An 18399-nucleotide genomic window follows, 5' to 3' on the forward strand; every position below is an offset into this window, starting at 1 on the left:
TTTATGTTTTTACCTGAGTGATTACTTCTGATCTGATTTCCTTTACAGCTTCCTGGAGTTGTATGTTTACTTTCCTTGCTATCATTTCAGAGATTTCAGGTGTGTTTCCAAATTCATCCATATCTATGTCTCCTGGACTTCATCTGGACGAGCTGGAAGTTTGAGATTGAGGTTTGTTTTTTCATTTTGGCATTTTCTTGTGTTCCTCTGAAACAGCTGGATGCCAAGTGTTAGTTGCTTCTCAATGTGGTAGGCTGTTTGGAAGCAGCCCTCACTGAGGTTGCTTATGGTTCTGGGTTGCTGGGCTCAGAGACCAGGTCCTCATGGGACTCACCAAGAGTTCTCAGATGACTGCTGGTTGCTGGATGCAAGTTCCAGTCCCGGTGGGCCTCAGAGATGATTTTGAGGTGTGGATTGGTCACTGGTAACAGACTTCCAGTCCTTGCAGGCCTCATTGAGGGTTCCTGGATGATTGTGGGCTGCTGGATGCAGATTCTCACTCCCTGCAGGCCTCAGATATGGTGTTCAAGTATGAGCAGGTTGCTGTGCACAGCTTCCCAGTCCCCAAGAGCCTCTCTGAGCATTCCTGGGTGATGACCAGTCCAGACCTTCCATTACTTGACATTATCTTTCCAAAGTAGCTTGGAAAAAAAGAAAAAAGACCCCCTAATGTCCTTTTCAAAGACCTAGATGAGAAAAGTGTTGTTCCAAGATTTCCCTCAGCAGTTCTATGTACTACTCCCTCACTAAAGGAAGAAAACATCCAGAACAGTATTTTTGAAGAGTGGCTTAGCAAAAGCAGGCAATATTTAAAAGGCCATACATTTTTGACCTAGCAACTTCAGTCCTAACTTACCCTTTATATAGACCAAGCTGCAAAACTTACATTGAGATCATGTATTAGTAATATCCTGTTATACTTCCTCTAATCAGCAAAGCAAAAACAAATTAGAAGCAACCAAATGACTTTGTAGAAGAAAGAAATTAACAATAACATACAGTGGAATAATAGGTGGCAATTTTTGCTAATATGAGATATCAATACACTGTACACATTAAAATGAAAAGAAGGGCAAGGAAATACAAGTAAGGAAATTACTTACATAAAAAAGCTATAGCCATATGTTAATGGATGCATTAAAATTTATCTAGAATGATGCACAAAGACTAGAAGTTTGAGGATGGAGGATAAAGCAAATGCTACTGCTTTATCTGCATGGTTTGAATGAATATGTATTATATATCCAATATGTATATGTATTATATATCCAATATGTATATGTATATATATCCATATGTATATGTATTATATATCCAATATTTTTAATTAAAATGTTAAAATGACTTTAGTAGGATTAGGAAGAAAGAATAATAGTTAAGCAATTTATAGTATTCAGAACTGGCGTACAAGAGATAGCTGCGAAGTCACTGCAATGCTGTCATCATCCTGTGATTCTGCACTGCCTTTTCCTGACATCCCAGCTCTGCTATAAACCAAATAATTAGCAGTAGATTTATATTTTCCTAAATGTCGTTTAAAAGTATCATGTAGTATCTTCTGGTATTAGTGTGAAGAATACATTGTTAATTATAATTAGCCTTATTTATTATATATTGCCAGCTCAGTATTTTTCCACTGATTTGGCATTATTCAGTTTTTATATTATTTAAAAGGGAGCAGTATACCAAATGCTTTTTTGAAGAAGTTTTGAAACATATAAGCATAAAATTAATGATATTATTTGGGAAACCTTCAGATTATCTTTCTGAAATCTCTAGTAAAATACTTAGCTATTCATCTTTAATGAAAAGAATACTTATAATATAAATAAGCTTTTATCTTAAAGTAAAATAACAAATAAACTTGCCCACTTTATCACACATACACATAAAGTTAGGGAAAAAACTGAATTGTATAATTGACCCTGCTATTATTTTAAATACTAAAGGAGAGGTTGAATTCAGACAAGGTTGTACACATGGTTAACTGTGACACCACTGACTTTCAGTTCATTTCAGTTTTTTGTTACATAGTGCTATGGGTTCAAAACCGATGGTCAACTTCATATCAGCTGAATTAAATCAACATGGTACTGAGTATAGATGGCCCACCTGAGGAAAGCTGCCAGCATAAAAAGAAATGTGGAGAGAAAGAACAAGACATTTTGGGTTCTCCTAAGTGTTGTTGTTTGGAGCCATTAGTTCTCCTGGAGGAGCCTGCAACAGCTAGCTTTTCTGATATGAATTTGGCCATTATCATCAAAGGACCTTGGGACCTTGTCGTTGAGAGCAGCTGTGGTTCACTTTGGAGGAGCTTTGCTGCTTACACTGAGCATCACTTCCTGGCTCTGGAGAGGAAGATGTGTGCTGTTTAATCTCCAGGAGAAGTTTGTTACGCAGGTTTCCTGACATGTACTCAATTGTTCTCATTGTTGGAGGAGCTCAGGACATTAGTGTCACCGAGGGTGGCTGTGGTGCTTTTCGGGGGAGCCCTCGTCCTTATCTTAGAGTGTCACTTCTTAGTTTCAGTGTAGAACCCTTAACCCAGTGGCACTGCTCCTTCACCCCATTGGCATAGACTTTCTAGCTTCCACCACTGACCTTTGGTCCTTCCCAACACAGATCGATAAAACACATTTGTATGAGTCTGTGTCATGGGCTCTAGACATCCAGTTGGACTTGTGGGAGGCATTTCCATGGGCTGTAGGTCTTCAGCTGGATTCATACAGGACATTGCTATGGGATCCAGGCCCTCAGCTGAATTTTCTAGGTCTTTAGTGTTGTGGACAGATTTCCTGCACTATCTTGTATTTAACTCTGGGTGACCATCATAAATAGTTTTATAAATTCTGTGTCCTGTATGTAATTGGTCTCCTTGTAACCTCTGAGTACAACACATAGTATTCTTTAATGATCACACACTTTCAAGAACATTCTAAAAGTATTCCATTTCTACTCTGTAAAAGAATACGCCTTCTTTGATTGCATTTTCTACTTTTTCCATTATTGCATAATCCCTATTCCATCATTGGCATTCTGATCTTGTGGCCACATAAATTGCTATAATCCCTGCTAATTTATAATTGTGTTCATGCATGAGAGCCTTGGGCATATACTGGATACTTTCTATTCTTCTACTATTACACTAGAGACAACTATGTTGATTGGTTATTTTGCTCTAACATTAGTTTCTTTTTCAATATACCTAAATAAGTTATATATTTCCCCCTTTTAAAGTTACTTAGTTTCTTGGTAAACTACATTGCACTGATTTTTGTTAAAAGTCATGAACACATGTTCAAAATCTTCAACTCAATTTTCTAACTTAATGTCCCTTTTTTAAAAAATTCCAAATACCTGAGTGGCTGTTATTTAACCTCCCCCTTATTTTGCTATTCATTTTAAGTGCATCATCCATATTAATATTCAAATAAAAGAATTAAAACCTCCAAACTATCATTTTCTCTGAAAAGAAATAAAATTATTCTTTTCAAAACTTCACATGTAATAATATTTTCTCTTAGTTTGTGTTATTTAAAGTGAATGAAAGCAGCCTGTGCACAGCACAACGTTGAAGTCAGCATCAGGTTACAAATATGATAGAGATCTCTTAAAAGTATATTGAAGCTGGAGAATTCCTACCACTTAGTGATGTTGTAGCTGTCATGGTGTCAGAGTTCAAAACATTGCTCACTAGTTTGTGGTGATGCTGGTAGAAGCAAACCTACTGCACTGTCAGTTTTATGAACCACAACACATATAGTTCTGTACAGGTACCTAATCTTTATAATGATTAGCAACCATGTCTCCAGTTTATGTTTTTACTATACTAAGTTTTACATCATTTTAGAGTACACTCCTTCTATTTATTACTGAACAAGCTTACTGTTTAACAGTAAGTTTTGTTATATTAGCAGCACCTTACATGTCTTATGTTTAGCCCATCTCTTGACTGCATTTTCTCACATGCTTGATTGAATCCTGTGTTGTTCTATTCCCTTGGCCCTAAGAGCAATAGGCCATAGCATATTTACATACCACATCGCTTATGGATGTAGAAGGCTGCAACTCACAGGTTTGAGTAAGTTCACAAATGATGAACTATGATGTTCACAAATGAGAAAAACACTTAATGATGCATGTCACACAATATGCGTCCACCAGTAAGCAATGTTTGTGAAAAGATGTACATCTTAATTAGTCACCTGGAAAATATAAATTCAAAATACAATATAATAGAATACCATGTGACAACATTATTTATCAAAATGGCTAAAATTGAAAACACCAAAACTTCCAAGTGTTCTTGAAGGTCTGAACAACTGGAAGCCCTATACACTGTTAGTGAGATGATAAACCAGTATAACTACTTTGGAAAGCTATTTCATTATATGGTGTTTCATACAAAATAAAAAAGTTTTATCCTGTAACCAAACAACACACTGTAAGAAATATACTCACATGTATAAAAATGCAAGCATATATAAGACCAAAATATGAAAAGAATGTTTTTAGAACTATTCATATAGCCAAAACCTGGACACCTAAGTAACTAATCTTCAAAGAGACACTACAATATGTAACCTTATGTACCTGTAACCAAATAGAATATATATACCATAATTGAATGATCTGCATCTACATGAGAATAGCGCAAGTATAAATGACCTCCACCTACCTATTTGATCTACCAGAAAATGTGGATGAATCTCACAAATGTGATTATGAGGGAAAGAAGCCTGACACACAAAGGTACATAATATGTGGAAAATGGTTCTGAATATCAACTTTAATCAAGAGAAAGGGAATGGCCTTAGAAAAAGCAATACTGTATAACAGAAGACAGTGTCAGTAATACCATTGTTTGATCTTAGTAAAGTCACTTTCACCTCCCCTGGTTTCATTATTCTTTCATAAAAATGGGAATAATGGAATCCTAACTGCTCTACAGCAAAGAGCTGTTTCAAAGATCTCATGAGGTCCTGTGTGGCTTTAAGTGATATATGCATAAACATGTTTATAGCAGCATAATTTGTAATAGCCAAATCTTGAAAGGCATCTATATGTGAATCAATAGATGAACGGCTAAAGAAAATGCGTTACTTATATACAATGAAGTACTACTCTGCCATAAAAAAGATAAACTTGAATCATTTGTAGGAAAATGGTTGCAAATTGATATATAGAGGTCAATAAAATAAATAAAAAACAAGTTTTAATATTGCATGGTTTCTCTTATATGAGAAATCCAAATTATAAATTAATAGCAAAATAAAAGATAGATAATAAGAAATAGGGTAGTAGATGTTTCTTAAATGGGAATGAGATCAAGAGATGAAGGGGAGGAGTAAAGGGGGTGAAAAACTGAATTACAGTCCCAACTTCACACACAAAATGTAAGTAATACATACTGTAAACATGCACTGATAAAAATAAAGACCTATGACCCAATGAAATTATTTAACTACACTGTATTTTATCAATAAACATGAATGTCCCTTTGAATAAAAACAATAAAAGCTAACATTTTTCTAAATCTTTATCTATATTTATTTAATCTTCACCCAAACTGTAAAAAGTACAATTATTATCTCCACATAATAAATGAAACAGGGGCTGGGGATTTTAGCTCAGCAGCATAAGCACCTGCCTTGCAAGTGTGTGGTTGTGAGTTCGATCCCCGGTACCAATAAAAAAAGAAAAAGACAAAAAAAAAAATGAAACAGAAACTGTGAGATGTTAAGTGATTTGACCAAAGATGCCCAGCTAGTAAGTTATAGAGATCCACAATTCAAACCCCCAAAACTTGACTTCCAGTCTAGAGACATAACTACTCAGTACATGAACACATTACTAACCCTACATCCATTTAATCTAAGTGGAGAAGACTTTTTTAAAAAGTTTAAAATAATCTGATGTCGGCTGCAGATTTGGCTCAGTGGCATAAGCACCTGCTTGGTGAGCATGAGGTCCTGAGTTCAATCCCTGGTAACAAATAAATAAATAAAGAATAATAATCTGATGTCTAATCCCCACAAAGCATATTACAATGTAATCTATATTATGCGCTGAAACTGATGTTGTTCAGTCAAAAGAATGATTTTAATTTATTCAAAGCCAGTCTCTGAAAAAATGCCACTTAAATTATTACTACCAGGCAAGCATCAACCAATTAGGATGCTCACATTCACATTCCTTGTATTTCTCCTATAGTAATGGAGAATAAATGTCTCCTCCTCCTCCTCCTCCTCCTCCTCCTCCTCCTCCTCCTCCTCTTCCTCTTCTTCCTCTTCCTGCATTGTCTTCTATAAGATTCTCTTAAAATTCCCTATTTTCCTGAAACACTCTTTCTGTGAAACTGAGTTCTGTGTATAAGCCTGAATTTACAATCCACTGAAAGAAAATAAAGGAAAGCACTGAATGCTTTAAAATGTTTTCTAGTGTCTGTTTCTTTCAATAACTTTCTATTTCATAGAACACAAGTATTTTCCAAAAAATTTTATGTGTTTTAATCTGAAATTTTATATACTGTGATTATCTTGACCCCACCCTATTTCAGGACTAAATGCACCCAAAATATTTATACTTTGTATTTTGTAGGACTATGTTGAATTTTGGACATTGCATCTCACTGTGCTGGCTGAGAATCCAAGACTTAGGTACAGGACAGAGGCAGTAGGGCTTGACTGGAGAATGACAAAAACAAACTCAGTTTACTTCATAATTCTGCCTAGACTCATCTAGAACTACACATCACCTTTGGTGACCTTAGCTACCCACTAAGAAGACTGGACCACCAAGAGTAATTCTAATACATAGTTTAAAGAAGGAAATAGACTAGAAAGTACCACACTTCCAGATGGAACTTCTGTGGAACTCTAATATGCCCCTGGACCAATCATAGAGTTCTCTTATTAGGAAGATGGAGACAATGTCTACCTAAAAAGTTGTAAAGACCAAATGAAAGCCAAAGCAATGTGCCTTCTCACCTGCAGAAGTGATATGACTTTGCTGTAGTTGTGCTTATTATTAAAGATTTGGTATTTGCATTCTTGACTTTGAATTTTATCCTTTTAGTTTAACTGCATGTCAGCAGCTAAATGGTAGAAAGTTAAACTTTTCTTCTCACTACTGTTTATGTATATTCAAATAAAGATTGGGACAAGCATTGTTCTCTATGACTTCTTTCCCAGAACAACAAACTTCTTGCTATTCCTCAGTATTTATACTGACATGAAGGGCTCCAGATGAAGTTACTGAGAGAAAATAAAAAGGGAACTACAAAATAGGACTGCTCAGAACTGCCCAAATAATTCTGACAAAACAAGCCTAAAAGAATTGAATGAAGAACACCAAAAAGTTACCAGCTGCATAGATTTGTTTTGCTTGCTTCAGTTTGGTAGAGGAACACTGAGCAGTTCAGGAATGTGTTTTACCCTCTAGGGACCTTAGAAACAATGAATGATTAATTTCTTTAAATAGTTTTCACTGAGGGATATATTTTATTAAAATACGTCAATAGAAAGGCCATTGATCAAAAGGGTTTTGAAGACAGAACTAATGCAGGGTATGAGTGTGTTCATGTATTTAAAAGAGTAAAACACCTTAGAAGTTAACTTCTATTCTAACAAAATTAAGCTCTCCTAAATTATAAATTGATGCCACTAACAAAACTAACAAACAAAAAATTAAGACTACTTTTTCCTTGTATGTAACAGATACATACTAAGAAAAATATGGTGGATTTGCGTAACTATTGTTTTCTCCCACTGTAAACACAGATATAGAAAGCTAAGAGAGCTAACCAGGGAGGGGTTACTGTCTTTAAATGCCATCTGTCTCATACAAAAGATTTCAAAAGCATGTTTTCTAAAATATTGTTAGTTGTTTCTTTTTAAATTATACTTTGAAAGACTCCTCAAATAATCTATCATAAATACTTACTACATGAGGTATGTATTTCTTATATAAAAAACTTATGAGTGTTTACTGAAATATCCTGTAGCTCTACTAAATGCTAAATTCATTAAAATCAGAAGTAACAAACATAAATCCTGTATATTCTACAACATATCATTGAATATAACCAAAAAAGACAAAACTACTTTATCTTTATTATGTTTTAGCCACATAAAATGATAGAGCCAAATAAATTATTTTAGCTTTTTTTAAATCAGTGATGTTATGGTCTGCTCACTCATTAATTCTAGCTTTCCCAGTTTTACTATTTTATATATGAGGCAAACACAGTCAATTTTCCATCACTAACACCAAAGTCTGGCAGAAACACTCTTCATTCAATGAATCTCAAAATATTTTACCATTTCATTAAGTCTAAATGCATGCTTGTTGGAAAGATTTCCAGTATTACTATCATTTAATAGGCAGTTTACTGCTGTAACAGAGGAAATGGTAAAATCAGAACTGAAATTCACCACTTCTGACTAATGCAGCCATTACCATGGTCCATTATTTCACTCAGCCTGTATCTAACAAAATTGACATCGCTTAATGCAAATCTGTCATGTTCACTGATAACATAGAATTATGGGAGAAAAGAAGTTAAAACAAAATATACAATTCTTACTCTTGTTATATTATAAAATTTTATATAGAATCCTTCCTCTTACCTACAAACAGCTACAAAAACAACTATACAGTATAATCTTTAGCTTCATGATATTAAGAGAAATTCAAGTCAAAACTCAGATTACTGCTCACTAAGGAAATCAGCTAGTGAGATGTGTAACAAATCCATCCCATCTTTCTTAGTTCCTCCAAATCTACTTGACTAGACTAATATGATTTCATAAAATGGGCTGCCTTCAATGTAAAGCCTAATATAATTAAACATAAATGAGCTCCAGAGGAATTAAATCAATGAACTACAGAGCAGTGTCCTGATTCTTCTCCAATAACTTGTTAGTCTCACCAGCAGTAGGAAAGTATACTGTGTAAGCAGGAATAAGGGGTGGCAGAGTTTAAAAAAAAAGCAAACATAAACCCCTAGCAGAAGCAGCCATTAGCTCCCTCTCTTTCCTGTGCCATCATAGGCTACCCCCTCTTTTGGCTCTTTCTTTATGACTGTCATGGTTTATGTTTGTGTCCCCCAGGCTTCATGAGTTTGCATTGTTCACATGTGATGGTTCATTGTATAGTGCTTGGATTGATGGTGTCAGTGCTCCACCCACATAGGGGTGGAGCCAGGATGTAATGTAATGGCAGGAAGAAGGTGTGTCTTTCTCTTTGCTGGTTCGAGTTCGCTGTGGGCAGACTGCATGAACTGCAGTCCAGCCATGCCCGCTTGTCTTGGAGCCAACTGAGTGTGGACTGAAATCTCCAAAAACTGTAAGAGATAAACCTTCCCTTTCCCAATTTGGGCATCAGGTATTTTGTCTCAGCGGCGACCATAAAGTAACTAAGACAATGACTATACACATACAAATACATGTGCACTTGGATAACTATATATTTTACAACATGCTAACAACTCAGTGTTCATATATTGCTCCTTTGAACAAAAATAGCAAAATATTTTAAGTGTTCCCTCTAATAATAATTTCAATGAATTCCTTATAAGTAACATAGATGAACTGATCTGTGTCACTGAATGTGTTATTTGTGAGTAGCTACAGATAATTCTAAACATTTTCTAACACCAGAAATGAACTGTATATGAATGTGCCAAAAAGCAGATTTCTCACACATTGGTGTGAGTCTTTTTCTTCCCCCTAAATATAGCCATGGCTCTTCTACATGTAGAATAGTCCCGTAATAATGTGGAGTTCTATTATTTGTGTAAGAGAAGAGTGCATCATCTGTTGTTAAGGGTCACTTATTTTGGATTTCCTTGGCTAATGTGGCCCAGTGTGAACATTCTTGTTCTATTTAGGAGCTACATTAAGTAGTATAAAAGGCAAAATTTTCAGTAAGTTCTTTTTTCACAATCTTTCCTACTAACATTTCTATACATAAAACATTTTTCCTAGAAACAAACAAACAAACTGTCCTACCAGAATGTAAGAATAGCATTTTAAAATGGAAAACAAAAATAGAAAAAGTATCCTTCCCATTTGCATCTTCTCTAAAAGCTATGTAATTTGTTCAGATTAAACCAGTGGGTTTACATACTTATTAATACAATGTTTTAGTTTTGGTCAAAAAAAGTATTCTTAATAAAACTTATGCTCACATCTGCACTCCTTACAGCACTTGCCGTCCACGTATGCAGGAGCTGACTTAAGCGGGCAGTCAGGGATTGGGCAGATCAGAGTTTCACACTGGATGGTTCCATTCTAAAAAAGCAAACAATTTTTTAAAGAATTTCCAAGTAGGAAATTGGTAATCTTCAATGATTTTCAAATCTGTTCTTTAAATTTCAAACTCTTCACATAAAAAAACACCATTTTCTTTAGCTTTACACCACAATACATATAATATAGACCACCATGGTAATACAAATTGAGTTATGACACAGTTGGTGATTGGTTTCCATCTTCTCTCCAGCAATTGATCCTAACTGCGCTACGGTCCTTATCTCCTGTAGGAGAGTACTACACCTCAGGAAGTCTCATCTCAAGGCCCAGAATCTTCAGATGACATTTAAGCTTGAACAAGCTATCCACACAAGGCAAGGCAGCGCTGACAATCGCTAAAGAAGTTCCAAAACTGCATACAGAATCACTGGGAATTTGATTCCTGAAGGTCATCCCAAGCTCCCAGGAAGCTGGCTGCTCAGTCTTTTCTAGTCATTTTGCTGACCTTAATACACTACATTCTATATTTTACTTGCCTAGATTTTCAGTCCTGATTTAATGATTTTAAGAAAGCATTACAGTATTTGTAGTGTTACAATTCTGATAGGAATATATTCTGCTGATAAAAAAATACATACACATACAATTATTTTTTAACTACTTACTAGCTTGATTGTTCTTAACACACAACATTCTGCTTTTAAATAACCTGGATAAACATGGGGAAATTTTTGAAAGGCAAATTTAATTCATTCCAACTTCTTTCCAGAAAAAAGTAACAGTTTTTTTAACTGTTTATATGGATTTAAAGCCTAAAGTCAAACTCGTTTTGAAGTTTTCTTTGAAAATGAATATACAGCTTTAGAATAATCATGCAATGAATTATTCTACTTTACTAGTAATTAGAAAAATATTATTTAAACTCTGTAATTTGTATTCAACATTAGGAGTAAACTATTAAAAATGCTCTTATTCATTTAAACGAAAACATTTCTTTATATTGTTCAATATGACACTATTTAATACTGTACATAATTTAGTTTCATTAAAATTCATTAATAAAAACATCAGGGAATAATAAGAATTATAGGAGAGAATCCTTTGGGACTCACCTTAAGGACCCTAATTTAAATTGTTAACTTCATGTGTATATCAATAAACTTAAACTTTATAGCATCTCTAAACCATAATCATCCTTACAAGCCAGAAAGTGTTTTTAATAATGCAACACACAGTTCTTTAGATGCGACCAGGTTTTGCTGGCACTTAGTGTTGCATCTTGAGAAAACAGGTCTTCAAATTTTCATGATTACATTGTTTTAATAAATTTTTAAAGAGCAATGGCATCTGAGTTCCCTTTGTCTGAACACAAATGGAAGCCATACCAGGCATGTGCAGTTCTTACAGCCGTCTGTCCAGGACTCGAATTCCCGGTAGGTGGTTCCCTTCATGGTGCAGGTCCTCTCACAATAGCACTGATCTAGTCTATTCATTCGCTGTTCAGCTCGAGACAGCTGTGGCACAAAAGATGGGTGCACATTGTTCACCATCCCAGCAACACAGAAAGGCAAAATGCTGTAGTAGGGATCTAATTGTTTTAGTGTAGAGCAGTAATCATGGCTGTACTCATCAATGACTTGTCATAAACATAGGTAAGCCTTTAAAGAAAGGATTTCCATTTCTGACTTCTGTGAAAAATTTGCTCCCTGTCTTTAAAATAAAAAGCATAATTTATGAAGCACAAATTGGAGGCTAGTTAAAAATAGTTTCAACCACATTACAGAGAAGCATTTGAACATATGTTTAATTTCATAAACATGTTTACTCAAGAGAAAAATAAAATTTAAAATTTTTACTGCATAAATAACAAATCATAAGTGATATGACATCCTTCAGGTAATCCATAACCACAATGCAAAATGATAAACTTGGTGAAATTGTCAGGAAACTTGATAAATGCTCAAGACATAGTAACTAAACCTACAACAGTATCAAATGATACAATTATAGTACCTGTATCCTTTAAAGTCTTCCTGCTTCTTAGCTTGTAATGAAAATCTAAATAGGAATAAATAATAGTAAAACTAACCTAAACAATATATCTTGTTGTCATTAGCAGTGGATAAACTAAATAATCTGCTTCATTCCTCCTGATTTACTGAATCATTTGTTTTATATATGGCTACAGTTTTAATATTTATAAGATTTTCTGTTGAACAAGGGTTTAAATTCAGTCACAGCAAAATGTGTGTATTATAACAAGGAATCTCTCAAAGATGAAAATCTACCTTCATAATAGGAACTATTGGGAACCTCAAGGATTTTTTTTAATAATCTCCTTCACCATAATTCTCAGTAGCTTTTACCTTGGCTGATGTTTTGGCTAAAATATCCTGCAGCTCCATGATTTTCTGCACAAGTCCATGGAAGTCATTGCAAGTTGGACAGGCTGGAAATACAAACGTGACATTAGTCAAGTTGTATTCCTAAGGGATTCCATATAGTTAACTTTAAGCTGAAACCATTATATGTGAACTCCAATTTCAACCTGACATTCTGAACAAATTAAGTAAGAAGCACACTTTTTATCACATCACACAGTGCAAGAAGTAATAGACTTACTGCGATTAAGATCTGGGCACTGAGCAATAAATCCTTGAGGCATGACAAGTAACTGAACATCTTGCATGACACCCTGTGTGTGAAAAAAAAATTTAAAAGACAGTATTCTCATTTGTCCAAATTATGTTCAATATTCAAGATCATGAAGGAAAACATTAAACAATAGACTCACCAAAATCCCTGAGTAAAGAGTCTTTTTAAATAATTACTTCCACTTAATACCAATAGGGAAAGAAATTCATCAAGCAGAATAGATGATTACCCATGTAGTCTCTTATTGATATTTTTAAAGCTTTAAGATTAAATGTCGAGGTATAATTAAGTGGCAACAGTGATGTTGTTTTGAGAAGTTATTTTTAGTTAGCCACTGAAGTAGGACTTGAAAATGACCTTTAAAAATTAACCTCACAATCACATCTGGCTTCAGCATCCTTAACACTGATACCAATTTTGAATTTATTATAACTACCCAAAAGAAAAAGAAAAACTGAGTTATAAAAGCAATGCTCATTTGAGAATTTTTCATTTTCCAGTGAGCTCTTTTAAAAGCGATTTCACAATTCAAAAAGGACAATAGATTTATTAAACAGCTGCAGTAAGACTTAGTGGCGCGTCCTTAGGAATACAGAAAGTTTTGCATAAAATTTGTTAAAATGCCAGCTAGACATAGCCTACTTTACACAGAAGTTTTCATAACATGTTTTAAAGGCAAAATATATATATGCATCCTTGATCATTAAGGTACAATTAGCTTCCAGGTTGCTGGGTTCTAAAAGCAAAGGCCAGTGCTAACTCAGAAATGTTCACATCAGAAACAGTCCAGCTGCCTCTTTCATCCACTAACTCCCCACTTCCTTCATCAACTTTACGCAATACTTTCAATTGATATTTCCATTTATCCTTTTGAAAAATGCAAACAGAGTGTCTAATGACAGCTGTGACCTAACCAAATGTTACGATAATTTTGATTGCACTTATAAAGATTTTCCAGTCAAATACTATCTGTGTGTCTTTATAAATTTAATGTATCATGGGAATTATAAACAGTACACTATGTGACAGTCACTGGATCTGTTATTTGCCTGAATTTAAATTGAAGGAATAATTTATATACAATTTATACACAATTATGGAAGTAACAACATGAAAACAAAACTAGCACGTAAAGTTACATAGTCTTTGCACTGTACAACTAGAGGGATTACCATTCACAGACTGCAATAAAGATGATGATGCCTAGAGATGGACACATAATTCATATGCTAGTACTATGAGGCCACATCTGTCTCCCTGGGAAAATTATCATAATTAAACAGAGGAGAGATTTGGAACTCACAGCATGCATCTGCCACCCTTACATGGAAAAAGAGCATTGATTTTTTAGAATCTGTAAGAATAGAGTCAGCTCCCTAAATGTGGCACTTACTAGTTACCTGGTTTTGTTCAAGTTACTTAAGTCTCTGAGCAAGTTTATGCATATGCATAAAAGGACAAAAGGGCACTGCACCAATAAGAGCAAGGCCAGGGCTTGCCAGAAGTAAAATATTCAAAGCACCTTGTTTTAGTGCTAACAAGGTTTAAATAAGTTTTTAAAAAATCTTTCTAAAAGTATAAATTTCCATCCAACCCAATTTTAAATTTATTAATACCTAGTTTCCCATGAAATTCATGAGTTGAGCATATCATCTATCATTCTTTGATTTAGTAATCATTCATTAAGGCACTGTTATAGTCACTGAGAGAAATCAGTCACAATGCAGGCTTGCAGTCAAAAAATTCTTTAGACTTTATTTCTTTATCTTTCATGCATGAAAATGAAATGGAATGCATTTTTATCCTTTCCAAAGATGAAAAATGCTTCTAAGTACATATTAAAGAAAAAGATAGAAAATAAGCAGTGTTTTATACAAAGAGATTGTGACTAAAAAACCTCTAATCCTCTACGAACAACTCTGTAAAAGCCTCACCAAAGGTTACATTTCAGTCATGAAGAGTTTATTTGTATGTTAACGTGTTAGCTTTTTATTACATTGAATGCTTACTTTCAAGAATGAAATGTTAACTGCCCCAAATGCAGCCTTGTGATCATGTCTATAATGCTTAAAAAATCAAACTCACTGAGAAGCTATCTTGCCCTCTCATAAGTGAAAAACAGAAATAGAAAAAAATACACAGATAAAAACCTATACAAATCAATTTTGTTTCACACCATAGAAAGTTATGTTTTTCCTAGGCTCAATAGAAAGCATTTACATGTACACTTTACATGCAGACTGTACCCAATAGATACCTTAAAATACCCATGTGCATTATTTCTCTGTCCCAGCCAAAATGTTGTGCCCAGAGGCAAGTCTGTAGAAGGCTTTTCGACCACTCTTTCATAAATTCTGTAAAAGAGAAACATCAGACAAGGAATTTGGATAAACAGCCATTTCAGAGAACCTTCCATTTACTGAGATGAGTTCATTTCATACTTACTTATTGCAGTCTATGTGTAAAATCAAATGGGAGGCACTGATGGCTAAGGAGAGCCTGTGCCACTTGTCATCAGCCAAAATGTAAGGAAACACTTCTGTGTGTGGACGGTGACCGCCTGAGCGGTAGTGAAGTCTGATTTCATTCCGATGACCACTGCTTTCCAATTCCAGGTACCTGCAAAGAAAAGAGCCCCAGGGGACAAATTGAAAATACAGTTCAAAACCGAAAGAAGTGACCTCTGTGTCCCCAAAGTCAGTAGATATACTCTTCCCACTCCTCCCACTGAATACAAGCAGATATTATCACAAAATGTGGAGAAAATTAAAATATTACAGTGAAAAAAAAACAACAACGTTTGAATGAGAAGACCAAAAAAAAAAACAGCTAGGGAACTCAGGATCCCAGGAACAATATGATAATGAGTTCCTTGAAGTTCTGATTTGTCTGATGTATCCCAGCATTGGAGCTGAAGAAGTCAACAATTTGGAATTATGAATGAGCACAGACCAAAAAACAAAACAAAAAACCCTTCTCTCTTTAACCAACGACAAATAAATGGTTATATTAGCATCAGAAACTATAAACAATGGAGGAGAAAAAACCTATGGTACAACCACAACAGGATATTCAACAGTTAAAAGGGATGGGTAGGTAGGAGTTTAAAAGGGGGCTGATCAGAGAAGTCACTTTGGAGCTACTGTGATAATCTATAGAATTGTTAGTACTGAAACAGAGAGTTGTGCTAGATGTTGTGGAAAGTATTTCTATCCTATACATACTTGGAAAGTACAGCTGACAGAATTTGCTGATGTTGAATACAAATAAACAAAAAACAGTGGAGTCGGAGCTTTTGAATATACCTTTTTTAACTTGCACAAGTAGAAAGTAAGTGCTGTTTATTGATTTCGATAAGAGATTCTTGGAGGAGCAATTTTAAAGAGAGAAAATCAAGATGTGGAGGAAAGGGAACATTTCCACACTGTTGGTGGGAATGCAATTAGCACAACCATTATGGAAAACTAAGGAGATTCCCCTAACAGATTAGAAACAGAACTAGCATGCTATCCAGCAATCCCACTCCTGGGTGTACAGCCAAAGGAAATGAAATTAGCATGTTGAAGGGACATCTTTCTTCACAACAGCCAACAAATAGAAACAAAAGGTCCATCAGCTGGCAAATATATAAAGAAAATGTGGCACATATACATAATAGCCATAAAAAGAAGGAAAGCGTACAATTTCTGACAACATGGATAGAACTATAGATCATTAATTGAAACAAACCAAGTACAGAGAAACCTGATTACATGATTTCCACTCATATGTAGATTCCAAAAGCATATTGATCTCACAGAGGTTGAAAGTACAGAGTAAGGTAGAAGGAGGAATGAAGAAAGATTAATCAGTAGATACTAAATTACAGTTAGATAGAAAATAGAAGGTATTGAACAGAGGATGACTAGACAACAATAATGTACATTTCAAAAAGGTAAAAGAACTTTGAATGATTTGTGATAAAGAAATGATAAATATATGAGGAGATAGATATGCTTAATGAATTGATACTACACAATATATATATAAAAGTATTGAAACATCACATGGTATCATATCAGATATAATTTTTAACCTATCAATTAAAATAAATCTAATTTCAATTTTAAAAATAAAATGTAATTTTGGAAATAAAATATGACAAACTTAAGATAAGGTACATCTTGTTAATAAATACTCAAGAGGATGTATAGGGAAGACATTACATCTATAAGTCTGAGATGAAGAGAGGTCAATAATGGACATAAAAATCATAGGCATGTAGATCATATTGAAAGCCTGAAGACATGGTGATTACCTAAGCAACTAACAGAGATGAATTAACACAGATGGTATGCTGAGGAGGAACCAAAAAAGGAACCTAGCAAATAAGAGCATTAAGATGACAGAAGAAAAAAAGGAGAGGAATTCTAAAAGTTTAGTGATGAAGCAAATGCTGAAAGACAGAGAAAAAGAGACACAGATGGAGACAGACAGAGCCAGAGAGGGAGAGAGAGAGAGAGACAGACACAAAACCAGACAGAGGCAGGGATGAATTGTATCAAATGCCTCTGACACATCAAGGATATGAAGACAATCTCTGGATGAGTATCTCATATTTAAATCTATTTTTTAAAACTTTTTTAGGGAGAAAATCCACTTTTTAGGAAAAGAAAATTGGTAAAAAGAAATTACAGATAATGAACACAGGCACTTTGGGAAGAATGGGAGGGTAGATACTGAAAGATATACACATATTCAAGGGAGATTTTAATTGTATAAAGTAAGTTTTTCTTAATGGAAAAGACAACACAAAATCAGAAAAAAATGGCATTTTATAAGATGAAATACAGACATCAGACATTGATGTCCACAATATATGAAGCAAATCTTTAAAAAAAAGTAACTCAATGGATTTACCAATTGTATTACTGAAACTTAATAATAATTTTTTATAATTTTCAGGGTCAATAAGAACATAGGGAAACACAAGCAGAAGATGAACAACTGAAAAGAATAAATATATCTCAGAAGAAATACAAATGACCAGTAAGTACATGAAAACACATCCAACACTGCTAGCCATCAGAAAGATACAAATTAAAACAACACTAAGATTTTATCTCACTCCAGAAAAAATGGTTATTATCAAAAAATCAAACAATAGCAAATACTGGCGAGGCGTGGGGGAAAAGTAACTGTTCTACCTTGCTGGAGGGATTGCAAATTGGTACCACTATGGAAGCAAGTATGGAGATTCCTCTAAAAACCATAATGAGAAATTCCATTTGACCCAGCCATTTCCCCAACTAGATATCTTCCCAAAAGAGTAGCAGTTATCATGTTACAGTGGTATACACACATCCACACTTACACAGCACAATTCATGATAGCTAAATCATAGAACTAGTCTATATGTCCATCAACAGATCAATGGATAAAGAAAATGTGGCATTTATATACAATGCAGTACTACTCTGAGATAAAGAAGGATAAACTTCAATCATTC

The 18399-nt window shown here is 34.4% G+C and overlaps 1 protein-coding gene across 2 annotated transcripts in view; it reads right to left on the reverse strand.

The window, feature by feature from the left end:
• Positions 1 to 18399, reverse strand: part of Nell2 (neural EGFL like 2) — a 360145-nt gene that overhangs the window by 234737 nt on the left and 107009 nt on the right. For both annotated transcript variants that reach the window (XM_003476087.5, XM_063254597.1), the window contains exons 4-9: positions 15357 to 15530; positions 15169 to 15265; positions 12879 to 12951; positions 12623 to 12705; positions 11642 to 11770; positions 10193 to 10295 (exon numbers count right to left, since the gene is read on the reverse strand). In XM_003476087.5, coding sequence (XP_003476135.2) covers positions 10193 to 10295; positions 11642 to 11770; positions 12623 to 12705; positions 12879 to 12951; positions 15169 to 15265; positions 15357 to 15530 — 659 coding nt within the window. The remainder of the gene's footprint in view (positions 1 to 10192; positions 10296 to 11641; positions 11771 to 12622; positions 12706 to 12878; positions 12952 to 15168; positions 15266 to 15356; positions 15531 to 18399) is intronic.

The sequence above is a fragment of the Cavia porcellus genome, unplaced genomic scaffold (genome assembly GCF_034190915.1).
Source record: "Cavia porcellus strain 051 isolate PalLab524CR breed Dunkin Hartley unplaced genomic scaffold, mCavPor4.1 scaffold_8, whole genome shotgun sequence".
NCBI classification, from domain to species: domain Eukaryota; kingdom Metazoa; phylum Chordata; class Mammalia; order Rodentia; family Caviidae; genus Cavia; species Cavia porcellus.